This window comes from Lagopus leucura, unplaced genomic scaffold (assembly GCF_019238085.1).
Source record: "Lagopus leucura isolate 7727_CA_CO unplaced genomic scaffold, USGS_WTPT01 Super-Scaffold_100159, whole genome shotgun sequence".
NCBI classification, from domain to species: Eukaryota; Metazoa; Chordata; class Aves; order Galliformes; family Phasianidae; genus Lagopus; species Lagopus leucura.
This window is the reverse complement of record NW_024962335.1, coordinates 27,933,081-27,957,251: the sequence shown is the minus strand read 5'-3', so window position 1 is coordinate 27,957,251 and position 24,171 is coordinate 27,933,081. Positions and strand designations below refer to the sequence as shown.

The 24,171-nt window shown below is 37.4% G+C and overlaps 1 protein-coding gene across 10 annotated transcripts in view; it reads right to left on the bottom strand.

The window, feature by feature from the left end:
* SOX5 (SRY-box transcription factor 5) overlaps positions 1-24,171 on the bottom strand; it is a 479,987-nt gene that overhangs the window by 212,565 nt on the left and 243,251 nt on the right. For all 10 annotated transcript variants that reach the window (XM_042890060.1, XM_042890061.1, XM_042890055.1 and 7 more), the window contains one exon: positions 3,484-3,694. In XM_042890060.1, coding sequence (XP_042745994.1) covers positions 3,484-3,694 — 211 coding nt within the window. The remainder of the gene's footprint in view (positions 1-3,483; positions 3,695-24,171) is intronic.

The following is a 24,171-nucleotide window of genomic DNA, read 5'->3' as shown; positions in this document are numbered from 1 at the left end:
CCAAACCCACTCCATTATCTTCATTATTGTATACCAGGAATAAAAGGGGACTGACTCCTCTTCTGAAGTTCAAGTTAGAAAGGACAGAATGTTTCATTTAAAATAACATTGTGTGACTTCAGTAATAGGTTTATGCCTTTGGGGGCCTAAATACTAAAGCTGCATATAAGGATTTTCTGCAGAATTTGAGAGAATAAAAATGAATGCTGTATTAGCAATGAGTAAAATTCCACAAGTTTTAGATTCACTGAAACACTCCATGCCTGTGTGTCAGCATGACTCATTGTCAATCATGTACTTTCATAAAGCAAAAGTAAAATGGCAAGTTTACAGGAAAAAAAGAGGAGCATGGGCTTAAGAGCTAAGTATAAATCCCTATGAAAACCAAAACCATACGCACATGCAGGGAAGAAAAGGAAGTGACAAGCTTTTGGAAAGTTCTTAGGAATTAGTAGGTAGCACAGCTTCCTACAGGGAACGTGACCCGAGGGCTTATAAACAACAAAACAACATGGAAACCACTTATTTGAACAGTGATGATTCCCTTTCTCAATGCACCTGTGGGCTCACGTGTGTACTCACATATGTGCATACATACACGTATGTATTTGTGCACCCTGAGCAGTATGTTTCATAACACTGTAAAAATCCTCATCATTTATTGATGAAAAGTATTAAAGTGTCAACTTACTTTCTAACAAACATAATTTAATAAACCATTTGCCTTACGTTAATAAAGTTTCTTGAAACAGTCAGACCTGAATCAATATTTTGGAGTATTTCACTTTTCCTCAAAAGCCAGTTAAGAAAAGAGAATTTCTTCCACTGATTGATTGATGGGAAGTTTGGATCAAGACCTAAAGCTGTCTACCCAGCACTTTTTTTTTCTTTTTTTTTCTTTTTTTTCTTTTTCAGTTTTGAAGAAACATTTGAAAGAATGCTTCAAAAGCACATTTCCCACTGTAATTCAGAAGTCAATTTCAAACAATAAAAACAGAGCAAACACAGACCATTGTACAAGTTAAATAATATATAAACTTCTGAGTACATAGAGGAATGGGAATCTGGCTCTTATCTGGTCTTTGAAAGATCCATGGGAAATTGATTTAATTAAATCTCAGTTGCTGGTGTAAATGTTCCCTTTTCTTCCCAAAGAGAAATAAAATATTGTATTATTGTTGTTGATGTAACGCAGCAAAGCTTAACCAACATTTTTGGTCTTATCCTACAAAGCCTCACAAACAAGCAAGACTAAAAATTATTACTGAAAAACACATTTTGAACTATTACCTATGTGTACTGCCAAAGGCTTCCACTCGTACCTTATCTTACTCAAAGGGAAATTCACTAATGTGCCAATCACCTGACCAGCGAACAGTGATGACTGACACCTGTATTACAGCACTATATGAGGAAGACATGAGAAGTAGAGATGAACTAGAGTTAAAAAATCATTGTACTTGTAGTAGTACATAATTCTTTTAGGGAAAGAGACTCCTATCAATGGAGATATGAGAGTCTCTTAAGAACAGTCTTGCCATCTGTACCCAGAAATATATTTTTTAATTAGCCACTCTGAAAACAATCATGTTGACTGAAGAGAAGGGGGAGGGAGACTTGTCAAAATGATGTATTTGTCCCTCACCACCTTTCAATGCTCTTATGCAAGTATAATTTTCTTCCTAGCCAGCTCACCTCTCTGGCCTCCTTTTGTTTCATGTTCCACTTCCCATTCTCTTCTAAGTTCTGAACTTTTGTTAGTTCTCTTTTAAGGAGAAAAGGAAAAAAAAAAAAACCAACAAAACAACCTTTCCTATTCATTTTTTCCTGGATGGAGAGTAAGTAGACATGAATATGGCACCCTCATAATGATTTAACTAGGGCTTAATGAAATTTTCATCACAACCTGCTGTTCATTTTAATGGCCTTTGAAAGACAATAGAACAATGGCCAGGGGGAAGAAAAGATTTTCTGTTGCATGCATTTACAAAGCCCAACATTTGGTTGCTCCCCCTCCCCTCTCTTCCAATCTCTTCACAAAGCTGTAGATCTTTTGTTTGTACTGTATATTTTCATTTTAGTAAAGCTGAGATAATGCACAAGCTCTGTAACCATTCTCATGGCTGTCTGCGGCCTTTCCTCAATGGAGGCTGTGCAGCTGGTACAACCTCATACTCAACACGAAAGCCTCTGATCTTTCCTCTCTCAAATAGAAGTCTGGTCTCCCTTTCCCTCTCTATACTATATTCAGAACCTTTCAAATCAAAAGCACAAGATGGGTCATGGCACTGGCCATTAAGTCAGCATAAACTCAAAATGAAATGCTATGATTATACGTGATATTTCAAAAAAATAGCTCAGATGAAGACTTTGTTTCCCAGCAGAGCCAAACTGTGTGTTCCAGTCAAGAAGAGATTAATTTACAATCCGTCATGCTCATTTCGTCACAGTGTGGCAATCATATTTTCACTCCAGAACGCAGATTTTCCTAGTGGGTGCTGCCAATTCATACTTAAACACAGAGGTGGCTTTGAGGGCCATGCTTTTAAACATTTGAAATACATTTCTACAACAAGACAGGCAGGTGTGAATGAAAACTAATTGTTATTATTGTGCATTAGGGAATAAGGCTCAGTGAGTTCACAGAACACTAACTGGTCTAAAGACTCTTGGGAATCCAGCTGTAAATATGCATGCTAGATACTTATGGAAGTTATAGTGAGAACCTCACCGTCCAGTCAGGGGTTTGATTCTACCTCAAAAGGACAGGAACTGAAAATCTTATTTAAAGTTGCTCTGTAGCTTCTCAGAGAGAAAATGCTGGGTCTTAGTCTCAGTGCACAGAGCACAAACGGCGTTAAAACTGACTGGACTTCCAAAAAGAAACTGATTCTCAAGCGGTGACTCCTATGTGCCTGGGTTGAAACTTGCTGGCTGGAAGCAACACGGAGAAAACCTGTGCTGTGCTTGTTTGTATTGTACCCTGCACTACAGATAAATAGAGAACGACACGATGCAGAAATTCCAAATTTAACTTCTTACCTTTCAAATAATGACATGCCTACCAGATATTTTTACACACACACACACACACGACATTGCTGATAACACCGTTTTTGCTCTAAAAATGGTAGGGGGGTAGAGGGTGTGGAGCGATGTAAATGACCTCCAAACTGTTAAAATTAAAATGTTCACTGTACCCATATTGAGGAGGTTAACAGGATACTGTGTCTATTGCATCTGTGACAAAAAGACCGTATGTCAGACAAAGCCTCCCATTTGGGAAAAGCTAAAAATATTAGCTATGATGGGATACAGTTAAAATTTATCTCTAATGTAGACAAGTACTATGAGTTCTTTATTTCAATTCTGCTAGCAAGAAGAAGTAAATGGAGCAGAAAATAGGAAGATTAAAAAGTGTACATATCCAGAGAATCTGGAGAAAACAAAACAGAAAATTTTGGCCAGTTTCCCAGGCCTTACCTTCTGGTTCATTTTTGATGAGCTCTTCCATTTTTCTTTGCTTAAGGGTGTCTACAACATCCGCTAGGCTCCCTTTGCGCCTTTCAGGGGTTCCCAGGGCTGTGCTGGACAATGATTCTCCACTCTGACGCCCACCTTCTTCTGCCTTCAAGGGTGAGGTAGATGAGTTGTGCGGGGCAAATGAAGACATCACTTTATTGCCATCAACTTCCTGAAAGAAGAGAAAAATGAGATGAAACATTTCTTTCTTTTCTTAAGAAAAGATTAAAAAAAAAAAAAAAAGATGGTAAGAAAGAACAGTCCTTTGTTCTTCGAGTTCATTGCTGTTTGTTCTTCTGTTGAAACCTTTAAAAAAGCATGCAATGCTTCAAAAACACCCAGAACAAAGCCTATCCATAAAGCATAAACCAAGATTACAGGCTGAAGTGAACAAAGATCAGCTTGCAAGAGAGAAACATAAAATACAGTTTTTCCCTAATTGACAAGAAGTGTTGTACTTGTAGGTTTCCTAATAACAATGATATTGATTACCTTTAATTGTTTGTTCTTTTACAGCTTTCTTTGGAAAAAATCTTCAATTCTTACAAGGACCATTAATTTCCTGACTTTATAAAGTACTTAATGCCATGATGGCTAGCTGCTGTAAGAAATGAAACAGTAATCAAATATTAAATGCCCTTCATCATATGATTTATTTTAACACACAGTTCAAGTAGTTCTCCTATCTCTAAGGGATGAAGCAATTGTTTTCTGTCTTCTGATTTTCTATTTCTCTCTTTCTTCTTACACCTTTATTTCTTGTAGAGACAATATTTTTCACAAAGGTGGCCTAATGACTTGCACTGGCGGCACAGTGACAAAACTCTATGGCTTCCCAGAATATACACACAATCCTCCTCACGTGCGAGTCCACAGAGGTCTACTCATTAATTTTAATGGAAACCAAAACTGGTTCCAGATCTTCAAACTCGCCTTCATTAACGTGAGAGTGTCCCCCTCCAACATAAAGCAATATTCTCTGCCCATATTCCTTTTCCCTTTTATCTCTCATATCCTTTTCTACACATTTCTAAACCCCTTTTTTTTCCCTCTGCTAACATATGCCATCTATCTTGCAAAACTTAGGCCAGTGTCTCTAAACAAAGCTCACTGCATAACACAAGACTGCAAACATTAACAGAATTTATTTGGATCAGATTCTCAAGACTTTTGTTTTTTTCATTATTTTATCTTATTTCCTTACACCTTTGCATTCCAGATGTTTAATTAATATTATTTCTGAAAAAGTCATTGGATCATCTCTGATCTGAATCACAGAGTTGGCTGAAAGTGTCTCAGTAATTTTCACCTTGTTTTTATTTTACAGAGTATGAAGGAGAGGCATTTTCCATTTTTAGTGATTCGCATTACATTTTTACCTTTTTACCTTTTTTTTTTTCCTGACTAATTTTTATTATCTCTGGTTTCCTAAGCCTCAATATTACAGTAAAAAAAAAAAAAAAAAAAGAGATCTTTCATGAGTAGAATGTAAATTGCTAAAAAAAGATCTCAATAACATCTGAATAAAGCAACATGGAAGATATAAACAATGCATTTGTTTTTCAAAGATTACTTCATTTTGTCAAAAAGACTGACCAGATGACTGCTGGTTAAGAATGGCAAAAAGATTATCGCTGGTTAAGAAAACTTTTAGTGCAAACAATTTTGAGCAGCTTGAATGTGTTATACTAGTGAATAAATTCCCTAACAGAATCGGATTTAGCTGAGATTACAATCTGGGCCGTCATATGCCCCAAAAGCCAAACCCAGTGATGTTAATGAGAGACTTTCTACTGACGTCAATGAGCTTTTGACCAGGCCCCCAAAAAATTTCCAACTCAACAGAAGTGCTCTTCTTTTTCTCAAAACTCCCTCCACTTTTGTCACGCAATTGAAATATTATTGGTTGTGAACAGGGGATGTCAAAAGTGAGTCGCAGTTGAATGTTGGTGGTGGTGGTGTTGTTTTAATGTATAAACCTGAGGAAACAATGTTTTTTAATCCTGGTCTAGATGAGCAAAACAGTGGACTAGAGGATCTGTTCAGACCTTATTTAACATTCAAACCCATTTTCATCAAGCAGTACTTTTTTTCCAATGAACAACTCCAAAAGAGGAAATATCCTGAAAGCTGCTTTCTGGTTCACACTTCAAAGACACATAAGCCAAATACCATCCTTAGTTACAGTACTTAAATCCACCTGTACCATCAGTTATTTATAGAAAAAATATAGTTCCTTGTTTTCCCAGCTATCAGCTCTCAGAACGGGCACCAAAGACACACACTTGTGCTTCTCTATATGTCACACTCCGGACACAAACACAAAGGAATTACAACAGCTGTCTAAATCTCAGAAATTATCACTGTGGTTTCTATGCACATTTTGAGTACAGGTAAGTGTTTTCATACGTAGAAATATATTCTGTGTATATGACAAGTTCATTATAAGAGAAGAAAGATAAGCACATAAGATCTAGGGGGACATGCAAGTTAATAGAAGGTGATCTTTGAACTCTCAAACTGCTTGGCTTTGAAATGGACCCCGTCAGTACTTCTAGGATCTCTAAAAATTTGCTGTCTCCATTCTGAGGAAGAGGAAATGTGCAGGGCAAGGACAGAAGTGCAGTCTGTGAGTTACACTCAGCTTCTTGTTTTTTGAAATGTTCTCTGCAACCACGTGAAAAGTCACTTTTGTTTCTGCATTTCCATTTCCTACCTGTGAAATAGGCACAAAGCAACTATTTCCTTACATAGTAAAGGTCTTGAAATCGCAAACTCAAAGCATTTACACAGAATCACCATTAGGAAGACTCTATAGCTGGATGGATAGGAAAGGGAAGTGCCCTGAGCACTTTTTAGAAGATAAATGATAGATTCAACAATATATCTAAAGTAGTCAACACCAAAGCAAATTATTTTCCTAGACTGCTGTTATGTGCGCATGTATGCAGTGCCTGCGTATCACATATGTGGGCTATTTATACACTTGTGAGATTTAACATACACTCCACTTAATCAAAACATATACAGTAGGGGAACAGCTGCAATCACATCTCAGTGGGCTAAATTACAGTACACCAGTGAATTATTCATTCAAGAAGATCTGTAGCAATCACACATTCATTGCGTGATTTGCAATCTAAGAGGAATCCTCTCCTTTCCTTAGCAGGGGATGAGTGTGCACATCAGCTACTGGTGGTGATGAGAGTCCAACATGTACACTTCTAGTGTATCAGCTCAAGAACGTGCCTTCCCCACTTGTCCATGGTTCTTTTATTGTCATTCAGAACAGCCATCTGAAACACTCAGCTATTTTATTGGCTTTCACTTTACATCCCCTTGGTTCATTTTGTTCTTTCTTAAGTCATTATTGGAGGTAGTGAAAAAGGAATTCCAGGGATTCTGGACTGTAACAACAAAAACCAAACCAAACCAAAACAAAAAACAATGCAACAGAACAGTATACTTCCAAATAAAAAACATACTCATCTTATAGTTATATAAAAGAACTTTCAGCAAGGAAACTACTCTGAAATGACGGACATGAGTTTAACCATCACCCTGAAAACATCCCGAGAAATCCTTAACGGCAGGAAAGCTATCCCAGCAACAGCCCAACCTTTATCCCCTAGAACGCAGGTCCCCCTAACAAGTGAGATTTAACAGTTTCCTTTTTTGAAAGAACACATTTACACAACTTTTTTTTAGTTACCTGGGAGGAAAGCAACAACGCTGTAACAAATGGTATTAAGGACGTGAGTACCTACTAGCGGCATGTTAAAGTGGATTCCATAAAGCCACACAAAGCTCAGACACCAAAAGGGGTAAAAACCCCATCACTCCTCCCTCAGCTGCAACCATTTCACCTGTTCAAGTGTGATTACACTGCAGCCTCTGGCTCTGTTAATCCCAGAGTGGTTTGATGCAGTCAGCAGCTGCTCCATGGATAGGGACGGTTGCTTATTTATGCTGCAAATTTCTCTGCTAATGCAAGCTGGCACTACATGTCCCAAAACCCTGCCCTGGGACTATACTCACCCACACCTGATGCTGCTGCTTCTTGGTTTTCCCACTTCGGAATGGCCGACAGACCTAGAGAGATCCTGCAGGCTGAGACAACCCAGTACCTTCTTTCCCCACAATAACAAAAAGGACCAGACCACGCGTTCTGTCTTCTGCTTCCCTCTCAAGCTAGAACCCAGAGGAAGACCTGCTCGGTTGCAAGAGAGTTGCCGTTGTATCGCCAAACAGCTTTCCACCTATGAAGGAAATAACTCTTCCAAGGTTTAATGATAAAACAGGCTTCTGCCCTTTTGGGATGAGGTCAATAATCTTCCTTTGTTAATCTTGAGCAAGCTTTACTTAATCTAGCCCCCTTGTCACCTTTGTGATTGACAGGAAAAGTCATGTCACTGGACAATGGACTTATCCTCACTGAGCAATATCTTTTTTAAAGATTACACAATGTTACCCTTGCTCTCATAAAAAGTGCAAACATTTTGCTGTTAAAGGTTCCTATTCATTCCAACTGTATCTTTCAGATTTTCTCTGGGTCCAGCAGAGACCAATTCCAACTCTAAAAAGGGACAGCAAAATGCCTAACGAAAAGAAATAGGTTGTTCTCAGTGAGATTTCCAAAGCATCACTTAATGCTCCAAATTGATCTCAGCTTCTCCATCCCATCTAGACAAGCACTTTATTGCAGTCTGCAATTACACTCAAGCCAACTGTGTTTCTCTGACAGTAAATTTTTGTCCCAAACCAACCGATATTCAAAGCAGAAGACAACCCTAAACTAAGTCTGAAACTGTTAATTATCACCATATGGTATGCAAGGAGACAGCATCTGCAGCAAAAAAAAAAAAAAAAAGTATGAGAATCAGGCTCTTGGCTTTGCAACCAAGAACACCTGGAATAAAATACTTGAGTCTTTAAAACTAACACTGATATTGTCTGATTTTAAGAAGCCTGTGATCCCAGAAGCTACCTAACAGGTTCTTTTTTCAAAGCTGGAATTTTGCCCAATCTTTGCTCTTTTATAATGTGTAAAGAAGACATGAAAGCAAATTTTTTTTTTTTTGCTCTGCTTTTTACATTACACAGTTTTATAGTCTCCATAGTGACCAGAAAGCTGATAAGAGTGTGACATAAGACAATCAAAAACCAGAATGCTTCACACTTTTGAAAACAAATGATTCTTAAGCAGATTTGTTCCACTTGCTATTTATTTTTGTTTTAGCTAATAGATATTAATTCCCTAAAAGCTTATATTAAAGATCCAGCAATGTAACCACTTCAGGTGAAAATCTGAAAGCTATAAAACACTCCTAGTGCCCACAGGAGGTCCACCAGTAATTAAGGGAAAAACAAAACTTGACATTTCCACTATTTTTAAAAAGGTTTAAAAGATACAAAACACACATACAATATTCACAATGCAAGAATGATCTTTTATTTTCTTTTACCCTTCTATTTAGGATTTTTGCCTTAATTAACGTAATTAACTTTAGCAGCACAAGTACCATCAGCTTTCAATGGGCATCATATCTCTAAATCACTTAAGTGACTCTGAAAATTCTTCCCTCCTGTGTTCTGTGCCATAGGGCTGTTGTGCAGACATTATCATAATCCTATGTGGTTTGTGGTGGCTGGCAACCTGGCACCTTCAGGAAGATGAAATGTATGTTCCTCAAAGCACCCCAGTGGACACAGTTCTTTCTACACTGTAGAATTTCTATGCTTCTACCTTACATTTAAATAGGTCTTGTGTCTATTTGCTTACTTCATAGAGCAAAGTTGCTCATCAGTGATTGAAAAGAATGATCCCCAAGGAGATGTAAAAGAAACAACGGAGAATATGGAGAGGAAGAGGAGACAGCATGTAAAAGGGCACAGACACTGAAATAAACAGAAAAAAAAACAAACCAAACAACTCAGGAGGAGATAAATACACCATTAGGAGTTAGGAACTGACAAGTGCACAATCTGAGGAGGCATAAAGGAGATGTTGAAAGGTGTCACATAATCAAACCTAGAACATCCTCAGGCTGTGGTTCTGCAATCAGAGCCATGCAAACTGATAGCTATTCTTATGTGGGTGTTCTTTTTTTTTTTCCTTAGGACAAAGATTTTAATGAGGAGGAGGTACTGAAATGTAATGGAGAGTGAAGAAGTTGATGAATGGGGCTGAAGAGTCACCTGAAGAGGTCATCATGGCAGAGAAGTAAGCATTTTACCTGAATCAGGGAGACTGAACACACTAAAACAGAGACACATTTTTTTTTCTTTTGGCACTGATCATGCTAGCGTCCAATGAAATACACTCCAGTTAAATTTTGTTTTGGTTTTACTACTAGGATCCATTTGAGTCTCCAAGTTCCATATTTTGGAATTTTTATCAACCACCAGACTTACAAAAGCCTGGTCCCATCCACATCTCCATTTAAAACGCTAATGGCTTGGTACCACCCTTATTATTATTGTTTCTTTTTTCCCAGCAATGATCACTACTTCTTGGTGGTAATCTCTCAGGTGGTATTTATTTGACGCCAAGTTCTGTATCTGATTAATGACCTCCTTTTGATAAGGCAGGAGATATCCCGCAGAGATTTCAGTGAGAAGACTAGCAGGTATTTCCAGTGTTTGACATCTATGAACCTTACTGAAAATTAGTTGAAGCTCAAAAAGACCATCTCTTCTACAGACTCTGCCATATCATGTTTTCTTTTCTCCTACAATTTTCCTCCACGTGTGGAACTGAGACAATAATATACATTTCCTGCAGATTAGGACAGTTTCTATAACTGAGGCAAAAAGCATAGAGATTATTGGGCAAAAGCCTCATGGCAGCTGTATTTTCATCTTTATACAATAAATACTCGGTTCTTACATTACTCCGCAGTGAACTGCAGCCAATCAATTGAAACCAAAACTGGGAGCTCTCATGTATCAAGCAGCACCCCACAATAATCAACATTAAGGCTGAAACACTTCGGTTTTTTTATGTTTTTTTGTTGGTTTTTTTTTTTTTTACCAAATTCCGTGACACTCAGATAGCTGTCAAAACTGTATGAGCAGGGGAAGATTTCAAACAATTCCAAGCTTTGGAGATGGGCTGTTAGAAACTGATTGGCTGCATTCACACAGAAGGAATAACTTTTAATTTGTTTCACAATTTATTTCTAACTTCACCCTCTGTAATATACAGCACAGAGGAGCAGGGACGTAAGGAATTTCAGTATCAAAAGAAAAAGGAGGTGCCAAAGAGAATTTTTGAAAATATACAATATATATTCAATTAGTTCCCACAGATTTCATTACAGGTCCCTGAAAACAAGACTTGGAACCAGCACAGTGTGAATGACTGACCCTCTGCACATCTTCAACATACCACTATCAGGTTATCTATAGCACAGAGCACAATCTGATAAACAGTGCTTTAAGACAAACATTTCTTCTGCTTTTGCAGATCTTCATTCCAGCCCATCCCCAATTATACATCAGAAGTTTAGTATTTTTCACTGCGTATCCCACCATTTCTACTCAATTTATTGCAAATCAAAGAATGATATCCAACCTGTGTAAGTCTGAAGTGTAAAAAAAAAAAAAAAAAAAAAAATCAGAAAATATTATGAGGTAAATTTTAGAGCCTTTTTACACTGGATATCTAACAATTCATTTACTTATTTTGTGCTTCAGATTTTGGTTCTGTTTTTAGCCCACCTCTTGCAATGAAGCATTCTTATATCCAAAAGGCCTGCAAATCTTTCTACAGATTGAAGGTATTAAGAATAGTAAAATATTAACAATCACTTTATATTGGGTAAACGTAGTTAGCACCATAATTCCTGACAACACATCCTCAGACCAGATCTCTTCTACCATTTCTTCCTCCAGCAAAATCCATTTTAAGAATGTAACACAGGATTACATCTATTTGCTCTCAAAATACTTAACAAACAAAAGTGGTATTTTGAGAACTCCTAATATGTTAGCTATAACCTGCAAAAACAAAGAACATGTTGTACTATGATGGCCTTGTTATCTTCTTGCTAGTAATCTTTATGCTTAAAAAATAATAAATAAAACTCTGTAAAAGCACTTTTAAGACTTTTATGATGTCTTCCCTGGGGGACTAAAGATCACCCTTAAGACCTTGCTAAACAAAAAATAAGACTACTTATCGAAACAGCTTGGTAGAATCTTCAGCATACATTAAATCCTTCTAATAGTTTGGAAATCATGCAGTATAAAACAATTATCTCTGTAAAAATCCACGCTTACTAGCCACATACAACAATTCCATTTTTCAAAGTGCTAGAAAAACTACACCGAGCATCAACAACAATTTCATCACCTGCTTTCTTACTATGAAACAAACTCACTGTCTGTGCTAACTCCTTCAAATAAGGGGACCATTTGAATAGTACTTAGTAATAAAATAAAATAGAAGTAATAGGCTAGCAATGACTTCATGGGTGTCTCCAGCTATCTGTCTTCCATACAATGATTCACCACAATCTACAGCTAGGAAATGAATGTAAGATCATCTCATATGTTCTCTGACAGCCCACAGAGAATCATACCAAGCAGCTGTATTTCACCTCATTCCTTGGTGTGGGTGGCTGAGAAGAGAAGGGAGTGAAGAACTCTACTCACACACCATTCAGAGTTTGGTCAAAATTGGGTCCTCTGTGCTGAGAACAATTTGGAAGATGACATTTGGGCTAGTAAAATGCCTCAGACAGTGAGGTTTCCCATTGTCACTATTAATACTGTACACAGTTTAAAAAACAAACCAGAAATTCTCACTACTCTCAAACACTGCCTCATGTTTGCTTCCTTTCACCCCAACTCTTCTTGCACAGCTGCTTCTTCCAGTGCTGTGGTCCATTTCATTTCTCTGTGAGAGCCTTTGCATCAGTTTGCATATTTTTACTTTCCTATTACTAGCCCATATTTAGCCCCCCTTCTTTCAGACTTCCCTCACAAATCAGGTCCTACAAGTCTTTAATCATTTGTTTCTTGCATCTGAAACCCCTCCAATTTGCTGACTTCTGCAATGTGGCTAGAAATGAACACAACATTTCACATGTAATCTTAGCACAGTTACAAGAAGAGCAATTACTTCCTTGTTGCTGCCTTTTTTGCTACCTTGCTGCATTATAAGCTCATATCTAATTTTTTTTTCTTTTTTTTTTTTTTCAACACACAAATCTTTTTCAGCATCACTGTTTTCTGAGTGTCTTAGTCCCATTGATTATCTGTGTTTTGGATTGCTTTATCCGGCTGCATCAATTTGTAACATTACATCTGATTATTTCCTGCCACGCAGTTCTCCTCTTGATTTCTGTGATATTATGGCTCTATTCTCCCTGGTGCACCACTGGAAATTTTACCTTTTTTTATACTTCACTTGTTCAAACTTCTAGAATAACATATCTGCTTCTCCATCTTTCTAAAATGCTGTTATAGGTGCTTGCTGCCTTGTGCATACCACACCCAGAACCAGCAAGCTTCCAGCAGGCAAAGGACTACTACAAGTACATTGCTTTCAGTTCATTTTTTACCAGCCACCTTAGAATAATGCAAGAGACAGATGTTGCTAGCAAACCAGGAGGCTAAGGTGAGGTAAAACATACTATAACGAAGGATATCTGCAAAGAATATGCTGTCCTAGGAACTTTTATCATTCCTCCAGAAGGAATTCTGATGATATCTGTGATTGTGACTTCACAGATATTCACCTTTTTCTGGCGTTCACCATATCACAGAATCACAGAATCACAGAATTGTAGGGGTTGGAAGGGACCTCCAGAGATCATCGAGTCCAACCCCATATATCTTCCTCTTTCTAGTAGCAAAATAAAACCATATTTACAACATAATTCTACCTACCTCCCAGCAACTTATTTCATTACTATCTTTCTCTTTTTATAGTTACTTCATCTGTTTTAATTAATGAAACAACACTGACATCAAGGCTAACGGGTGACATGCATGAAATGTCCTATGAAGGAAGTCTCTTCTAATGCACACACACTTGCAGTCTGAATTTCATGCCATGTCCAATAATAAACTCTTTTGGATTACTTGTTCTTTATACTTTAGAAGATCTTTGCCTACACATTTAGTATCAATATATCAAATACCAATATACTATAGTATTAGTATTTAGGACTTTTGCATATATCCAACATGAAGGGCAGGTGTGTGACTACATCCCCTATGGTTTTCAAATAATCGTGTTCTGCTCTACATATTTCCTATCTATTTATTTATTTCTATTATGTATTGTTCTTTTGCTTGTCAGAGCATTACAATTTGACCTTTAGAGCATCTTAACTATCAAAATCAACTTCTCCCCCATAGACATTAGTATCAAACTAGCCCTTTTCTTGAAAACAATCTCCTGTAAGTTGCCATATTCTAGAAGGACCAGAAACAATTATCAACATCAAATAAGTACTTGAGAAGCAGCCCCACTGTCTCCACTGGAATTAACTGCTGTATAGGACACCACACGTAGAATATAAATTTTCAAAATTAGTCCTATTGGTTCAGAAAAATGTATGTCCTCGTCATTTTTTGAAATGCACACCACCCAGCAGATGGCTCATGGATCTGCTTTTATGATAGGTCCCCACTATCTTACCTGCTTTTTCTAGACCAATTACTTTCTGTCTTCTGCTTAATCTCATAAAATTCTTGTTAAGCAATGTCTACAAAAACAATAATTTATGGAATTTTCCAGGGAATAACCATTTTCATCCTCTTCACCGATTATTAAAAGATTTATTTTCTCTCCTACACTTATTTCACCTGCTCTTCTGTTCATGTTCTTTGTTACTTGATTCTCTTTCTATCAGTGACTGTTCCATCATTTTAGTGAAACAGAGTTTGGAATTCTGATATAAACCAAAATAGTTTTCTTAGCTTCGGAAGGAAGACTGCATGAGAAAAAAGACAGACAGACAGACAGGAAGGAAGGAAGAAAGGAAGATAGAAAGAAATTCTGTGTTGATAAAACAGAATAAAAACCTTCACAGGAAGTCTTTTCCACAGAAGATGTTTCAGAGGAGAAACCAATCTTATTTGAACCTTATGCACTCCCAAGAGAAGACAGTGTTTGATCAGAGAATGCCACATATATCAGAGTAAATAATAAAAATTAATGATAGAAGTCAATTCACATAGCATTGATACACAGTAGTATGTATAAGACTCCAAAACTTGTAAGTTAATCCCCATAACATATCTTTGTGATATTACATACAGGGTAAACTTGGAAATGACATGTACTGACTTGCCAGGTTCCAAAACAAGCTAATTCAACATTCAAAGGTTCCTGCATACCAGTTCTCTATTCACTCTTCTGGCTCTTAGTATACCTCAGATGTCAATACTGTGTCCTGCGCAGGGAACAGCGTAACTCCATTTAAGTCATTTAAGACTTATTCTAAAGTTCATTCAAGCACAATTTAAACAAGATTTAAAATGCACATAGACACTCCCACCCCTGGAGCAAGATTAGACTGTGTTTGATTGATGTGAAAAAGACAGACAAACTCTAACTCATGATGGATTCACAGTTCCTCTCACTCCGGGGATCAGTTATTCTTTCTTCTGTTCCTTTAAACTGCAGACAGTGGTCTATATTGCCCACTATGAAAAGACCTTTGTGATAAGATGATATCAGAAGATGTCGTGAGACTCCTGATTAAGAATTATATGGTAATCAAACTGTACAGAACAGCTGGTTTTCCTCCCCTTTCTCATCACCTACCTAAATTAATCTGACTAATACAAATAAGCTTTATTAGCTTTAAAGTAGTTCATTCTCATTGTCTCTCCCTTTTTTTTTTAATTAAATTATATCATATCCCTGTAGTATATTAGGCCCACTATACATTTCCTTTACCAATCAGTCTAGCCCACTGTTATATACAGTGTTCACAAACAAGCAAAATAACCCAAAGAACATCTAGTCCTCTACAGTCATAATTAAAAACCCACCGTTAGCAGAGAAGGAATAACATTTTGCTGGAATTAGCCCTTCTTCTCTAAGCTATTCTTTGAATCACTGATTTCTGAGTATTCCCTGTAGTTTTCAGTCATCATGAAGTGATGCTGGAAAACTCATAGAACTGCCCAATCCAAACAAGAAAAAATGAAGTTTCTCCACTTTGACTGGAAAGAATGTACGCCTACTTTGGAATGACGAAGCATTGGTTGACTAATAGAGAATGATTTTGCAAAATCTGCTTCTTCCCTCTCCTCCCCCCCCGCCTTAAATATGTCAAGAATGAGTCCCAGGACACAACCCAGCCAGGTGTCACTATGCTTGCCAGCACAGTGAGCTGAGGTACAGGAGAATTATAATAAAATGTTCTCTGCATTACATTTTATTTATTTATATCATTATATTTAGCAATATCAATCAGGGAAACATAATTAAAAAGCTCCTATTGAGCATGTGAGACCTTAAGCACAGAAAGGGGCTGAACACAAAGGCAAGCTGTTTGGTTGTAAGAGTCAAATTCCTTCTTTTAAAATATATGTACATCACTCCAAAAGTAATGCCTCTTATTTATTTATATGGAAACTACAACAGATAAAAAGAGCACAATAATACTATTTTAGAGTACAGCTACAAAACACTCTTGCAATACAGACACCACCATTAGCTATACATTCTTTGCCAGCAATGGAAAAGAGCCGATATGTTGTGCCTGTAAAAACCTTCATGGCAATCCATAATGTGACTTGTCTTCACATTCCTGTTGGCACTGCTGAAACACACCACCTACCGCCTCACTGTGCTTGCATCCACTGTTAGGTCTCCATAAATGTTCAGTAAGTGTTGATGAATGTCAGTGGGTGCATTTTTTCTTCGCATGGAGGACTTTAACTACACAGCCTTGCTTCATACACACTTCCATGCCAGACGCCATTTTGTCAGACTGTCCCTCTGCTGCCATCTGTCACACGGCAACATGTAACCTAATACTGGCAGAAGGTTCAGCCTCTCCTACCGTTCCACCAACATCCGACTGGCACTGTGGGCCAATATAATAAAATAAAAGATATTACTTTCAGAGCAGCCCTCAAACATATCTAAATTTACACACACACACACACATATATATAAATATATAAAACATTTACATTACATTTCAGAGAGTTTACTTGTTTTTCTTCCTTCTATTCTGGTCTATGTGTTCCTATTTTTCAGCATATGAAATTAGACGTCACAGAAGAGTTATATAAACATTCTTGACGTAGGTTTTTTAAATCTTCAGATGTACACATGTGTGAAGGCTACACACTTGAGAAATACTTTCCCTAAACTCAGTTACGTGAAACAGTAGTGCAAATCCCATGCAAATTCTATGATAAGGAGAAACTATGCTACAAGGTACAAACAAGCAGAAGGTATTTTCTGGCAAGGCCAGTCCATCTGAAAGACATCCAATCCTTCTTACAGTATCTTTAACATTACTACAAGTTGCACTTACATATTTTAATAAAGCCCATCTCAGTATGTTTTGGTGTTACATTTCTGTTGTTCAAATACCACACACTGTCTTGCAACTTGAGGTTCAAAGACATTTTTGAAGCATGCAGTAGGGAGATGTTATGATGACACTACGCTGCAACATGAGTTAAATCTGGTCATGGGTTGCTTTCTTGAGTAGTTCATACACTATCATCATAGTATGCTCACAGCTATTAACGCTAGTAATGGCTGTGATATGACAGCTTTGTTTCTTTCATCAGTATCCTGTGTTAATTGGCATGCATGTTTAAGTCATTCTTAAAAATGCAAGATATTTTTTTCCTTCCATCCAGGCCTTACATAAAAGCTAACTTAAAAACTTTGGTACTCTCCCAGTCTCGTTTTTCAACTCTGTTTTATACAACTTTATCATGACACAATGTTTTCCCTGATGACTTAGAAACTGGATTTATAAAAATACAGAAATCCCTACGATGGTGGTTCAAACTCGCTCCAGGCCTATATAAATCAAGATAATGTTATCACATAAGCTGTTGATCATGTGAAAAGATTAAAGGATATGGAAATCACAGACACCCTAATCAATCAAAATATCACCTTCAAAGGAGAAAAACTAGGATTAGGAAGGCTCATGGAATAGAACTGGGGGTGTAGTTATATCTTTTAGAAATTCAGTGACTAAATAGGAATTCCTTAGAACTGTAAAACAACATCCTTTTGTAATCATTATTCTACTAAAACACTAATCATCAGCCTGATTCTCCTGATTTCAGCACATAATTATCTAAAGAAGCTAGCTAGAATATTGACTGGCTAGCAAGAGTTTCATAAGATCTCCAACAGCAAATTGCGTTTACCTCCACAGATTATTTTCAGTGACCATGGGTTGACTTGTTCAGAAGACTAAGCAGTCAAGGAGTCTCACTTCCAGAACACATTTTGGTTTAAGTCTTTGTGTGCAAATTTATTAATTTTTCATCATGGTTATTATTCACTTCAGTGACAAGCATGACTTTCTTCCTTGAAACTACCAGAATTAGGCTTAGTACCAGAGAGGTCAGCTACTGCATGGTGCAAGCTTTATAAAATGTCACCAGAATTAGCTATGAAAATTTCTTAAAAGAAATAGTCGTTTCTGTTCTCTTTTGCTCAAGCACTGATGAGAATAAGCACTCTGTTAGAGCAGCACAGAGGATACCCATGAAAATAAACTGGAAAACACACAGCAGTCTTTGTAAACTCCTAGCCATCCTTGTGACTGCAAGGATTGCATTAATTTTAGATTGGCACAGATTACTAGAATTTTACATGGAAATTTACGTGGAAATTTACATTTACGTGTTCTGCTTCAGTAACATGTGAACCTCCAACAATATATGGGGATAAGCATAACAGTAGCTTTTAAATGTCATCGTTATTCAACGTATTTACTCTCCACGTATTTTCTGACTCATGTCTATATGCCTGCCTTACTGACTATATTTTTTTTGCTCCCATTAGCTCTAAAAAAAGTCGATGCAGCTACGAAAGAAGGAACTGGTCTCTACTCTGCAGACATATCATCAACAAAATAGTCAGTTAAGTACAATTTGCAGAATGTTTATTACTAAGGATGACATGAGGCAAAAAGGACATTGCTTTATTTTTAAACCTCAGGTTAAGTTAGTATTATATGCAATTAATAAAAATATCATATTTTTATGCAACTAAATATGACCTCTAAAGCCACAGCAAGACAGAAAATGTGGGACCCTTTAATGTCATTTTTACAGTCATTTATCTGACTATAACCACACTTTACAGCGTTAAGGTCAACCGGTCATGAAGCATGAGCTACACTTCTGACTAGCATGCACCACATTTGACTTGAGAGTAAATAAGGGACTGACACTCCATTAACCTTCACAAGTACAATTATTTATCAAAACAGTTCAAAAGAGTACCCGACAGAGAACTGATAATTCTGGAAGTGAAAAACGAAACTGTAAGAGCACAAACTGATCCTTTGCCAGTGAGGAAGAGCTATTTCCTACCATTCCTGGGGCAAGTCTTCAAGTCAGTTTTTAACACAGCTATTCATTTTAAAGGACTGTCCCTTAACTCAAGTTGGTTTCGACAAAATGTCAGAGATTTTTTTTTCTTTTTTCTTAATTTCCATCTTCTTTTCTGAAAGTAATATATGCTAATATCCTCCTCTATTTATAAGCAGCTTCAAAGACTTCCCTCAGAAACACATATAGAAAATTCAGAAGAGTTCTGACACACATGGTCACACATACTATTTTGTGCTTTTTGCTTCATCATGACAACTGTACCTGTTCAAGACATTCCTATTTGGTGAGTTGATTGTAAAATTCCTACCATTGCATAAACTTGACTTGTTTTATTACAGAACCTAGAGCGGTTTATATCCATGTGGTCTTCAAATTTTGTTAATTCTGAAAAAATTCTATATCCTTATGTTGTGAAATTTTATCTGACTGAGGCATGAGGTTGAGCTGCTTATCAGCAGCTGTCATCTGCCATCAATTACTTTGACTCTTTGCAATAGCTCTCCACATTTTCAAAAAAGAAGGGAGTTTGCCCAAAATCCATCACCAAAAACAGTCAGGAGAGAACAGGCAAAGCACAGTCAATTTTGACTATTTGTCTATTTTCCGTGAAATATACTCATTTTGTTTCAATTTCAAATGTTCAACTGTTTATCCTAACACTGAGGGGGAAGGGGAGAATACAAGTCTGAAAGTCTGATTTAGCTACTGCAGAGGTGGAAGGGGCTTAGCAGCACATCACAAGATGTGCACACATTACACAACCAACTTCTGCTCGCTCACTCATGCCTCTAGTAAGTATGCCCTGCATGAAGATGAATTCGTGATCAACTGGAAATTTCATCCATCTGCCATCTTGTCTCATATGCTTCTTTTTTCCTTTGGCAGTTAAGCATACTCCTTTTTTCCACGGCAACCCAGACTTATCTCCAGCCTCTCTCAAGAGCACAGATGGGAAGTACTGACCAACTATTCACCACTCCAGTAGTAGTTACCGTAGCAGATCTCCAGAAAACCTGTGGTAGGCACCAAACAATCTAGTCGGTGCTCTTCCTTTAGTTCAGTACTAGTTTCACAGCTTTGTGAAACACAAGTTCCATGAACACAAACAGCTATTATTTCAAGATGGCTCAAATGCATATGTCATGAGACAAAATCTCAAAATGTAAAAACAGAGAGACAAGGCAGAAGAAATTGCCTTGAAGAGGAACGTGGCTTTCCCACAAGCAAGTAGCCCAAAACACAGTAAAAAGAGAACTGTTGACTGATACTAGAGTCAATTTCTACTAAGTGTCTTGTAATAAAGTGAGAGGATCGAGTTGATAATTCCATTTAGTAGGGGATTTATTAAATCCATGAAATATAGAAAAGTACAACCCTCATTATAGCCGTTACCTTCTTATTTCAGCTTGTACAAATAGTGAATTTCTTAAAGATCATAAAAGGAAATGTATTTTGATTTTTAAATCTGTCATACACTTTATCTTGTTCATATGAAAACAATTATGCTCAGAGGAGTGAGTACTTTTTAAATGTGACTCAGATAATTGATATCATGAGGTCTGATGTTTATTTTTTCCCCATTGACTTACAGATCAAATGTCTTAAATTTAAAAGATTTCCTCCCTGCTGATTCCTTGTCTTGGAAACTCACTCTGGGACTTGAGACTCAACATTCCCTATTCCTCCCTATATGAAAAGCTCCAGCAGTCAGCCTTCACTGGCAGTTCTTTTGATATGCAAGAGGCTCTATAATCCGTTTTGCTATTCTGCAGCTCTGCAGTCATAGCTCGGCAAAGCTAAGAAGCCCTAGAACATGGCTTCTGCCAGGGAACTAAGCAAAAGACAGTGACACACAAAGCCTTCCTTCCATTACAAAATTTAACCACAGCTGAATAGACAGGGCAGGACCAGAGAGGATTTAGCTGCAAGTTAATAGAACAACACTACTCAGTACAGTTTATGAAGCAGTGACTGAGCCATCTCGAATCTGGTTTTACTTGGAATTTTTACTAGACTTTTCTGGTAGCATCTCAGATGCACCTGCTGCAGATGGATGTCACTGCCGTTAATGTAAAATTATCTGTTCTTACAATTTCCACTACCACTCGTGTCACAGAAACAACAAAATAGTAAAGTTTTTAAGAAAAATATGGTGGAGATGACTTCCACATACCAAAAGAAAAGCTTCAGAAAAGGATATGTGATTTCAAACTTCAAACACAAAACATTTGCTACAAAGAGGAACGCAGTTATTCTTGCCATAGTGACAGGAACAGAAGTTAATGAGATAAAACTGACAGAAAATATTTGAGTTACACACTGGAAATAACTTTCTAATGGTAAATATAGCAATACCCTGGACAGACAGTAGTAACTCTCCTACACTAAGTAACTTAAAGAAATCAGACCTGGTGGAAATGACATTAGTGCAGTTGATCCCTGGACTGAAGGTGGGATTGGATGACTTCTTGCAGTCCTTTCTCAGCCCTGCAATTCTATAAAATGTAGGGCTCATATATTGTGACAAACAGATTGATTCAATAGGGGCTATACAGATCTGTAAGGGACTTATTCACGAAGCTGGATCAGGGTTTTTTTTGGTCATGTTTTGCTTTGGATTTTTTTTTTTTCCCCCAAATAAATCAATAGGCTTGGGCCATTTTCCAGAGATGTGATTTGGTAAGTTTCAAGCCAAACCTCTCAAGCTTTACTCATGAGATAAGTGCTAAACAATGAGCCAAATTCATCAAAGCTTTATAGACTTACTTAAAAGAAAAAGAAACTGATTCAGCCAACTCATTTAAAGCCAAATTGGGCAGTTGAAAATCTATTCCTGAGATTTGGAAAATCTGTCCTAAAAATATATGTATTTTAAAAACATTTCAAGAGTTGTTTTGCAGAATACTTTGGAAAGGCAGGCAACCGCCTGTCAAGAATCAATTTTTTTCCTCTCTGATCGAGAGCACAATATTTCTCATGTCTATAGGAGATAGTTTATATATATATGTACGTATATTTATATTTATACATTATTTTTAATGTATAAAGGTAACATAAAAAACGAAAAAAAATTACATTTTGCATCAAAAGTTTGGTAACTAAACTAGTGTTTTTGCTTTTCAAAAAGATGAATAATGAATTTATTTAGCAAAGGGAAAAAAAAAGCCATGGTAAGGCTGCTCAGCAATGTGCAATATTAGTGCACAAAGCTAAAAACAGTTCCCTGCTCAGTTAAGTGTCCTAGCACACAGACCCACAGTACTGCTTAATGTTGCCACTTAGAGTACTCACAAGGGGAAGGTTAATTTCCAAGTCTAACCATCTCCTGGTATCTCTATTGATAAGGATAATAACTGGGCCAAACAAGCTCACTTTTGTGTGCAACCTCCAAAACCCATACTGGAATGACCAAAATGTTTCAAAAAAGGAATCAAATAAATTTGATTTGGAGAGGGAAGGACATAGGCCTTGTGCTACCTGACCAGAATGGCCACTGTGTGGACTGTGAATGGGGGAAACACATCCTGTCTAGCTCTGCACAGTGAGGCAGTTTCTAGCATCCCGCATTGGACACTGAGCTGGAGAAAGCTTGGACTGAAAATACTGTGCTGAGAATAGTGCTGTGCTGAGAATGTAGAGATTCCTACGCAAAAGCGGAGAAGAGACCTCCATATTCTTCTTCCCACATATCTTGTAAATGCACCAGTAAATTCAGCATTCAGCTGGTGGAAGTTGTTGGTACCACAGTAAAGATTTAGCCCAGCAGACAGCTAGGTGGCTGCCCAATATCAGGCATTTACCATAAATGTATATGCCAAAAGCAATGAGAGAACATTCAAAAGCTTGCCATGCCTTCTTTTTCTGTTTCGTTCTTTTCAAGGAAGCTAATCCTTACAAGAACATATGAATTTGAACTGGAAAACCTGAAAGATCAGTGAGCCCACCTGCTAATGAGCAACTTGCTACTGAAATGAGCTCATTAGCTTTCATTTTTGCTGGCTGTTGATTGATTGATGAGCCACTTACGTGGCCTCTGTAAGCTGTACATAAATTATCAAATGCATCGATTTCTAAAAATAATAAATCAAGAAGTCTGCAACATATCTCTATTATAAGTGCTTAGCTCAATGGCCTTCAAAATTCATCCAAAGAAAACAATGATAACATCAGTGCTCACAGATACATCGCATCTCAAATGGCAAATATTCTGCTGCAAAAATAAGTTCCTTTGGCATCTCAGAGAAGTGAATAAAAGCTTGCCTCTGAAAATGTTACATACAAAATGTACAATACAAAATGCACAGAATTTTTCATGAATCTGTGTAGGTGGCAGCTCAAGAAATTCACAGTAAGAAACAACTGTCTATAGCAAGTGAAAATCCAAGCTAGATGATCTCCAAGCCCTTTTTCATCTCAGATCATTACACTTACATAACCTTCTTCAGAGGACTGAAGTAATGGAAGACCCATGGCGGCCCAGAATCAGTGCTGAGTTTCTGAGTAAAAGTACCTTCTCTCATCACCTAGAACCTCAACAACAGGGGAACAGAACATGCTAAACACTAAAAGATCCAGCAAAGGAAGAGTAGAGAAGGAGTCCTTATCTCAAAGATGCAGCCATAACACTACAATTTTCAGTACATACAACTATCTCCAATACTACACTGCCAACTGGACTTTACCTGGCCTCTCAACTACTTATAAAAACTACAGCAGAAATTAGTCCTTTGGAATCCTATGCCCGCAAATTTCAAAACACTTCACGTAGCTCTGAAAGTAATGCCTCCTATTTATTTCCATGGAAACTACATCAGATACAAAGAGCACGGTAACGCTATTTGATAGAGCAAACTCTCTGTTACAACACACTCTTTTGCAGCACAGTCACCAGCAGTAAAAATCAACATGGCTGTCTGGAACTCGGCTAGTCTTTCACCACCCTTTCCCCATGCTGATATGTGCAATCCTCCACTTCAGTGTTCTCATACATGCACTGTTTGGACTCCATCAACATTCAGCAAGCATCAACAAATGCCAATGGGTGCCATTTTTTCTGCATGGCGGAATTAAATGACA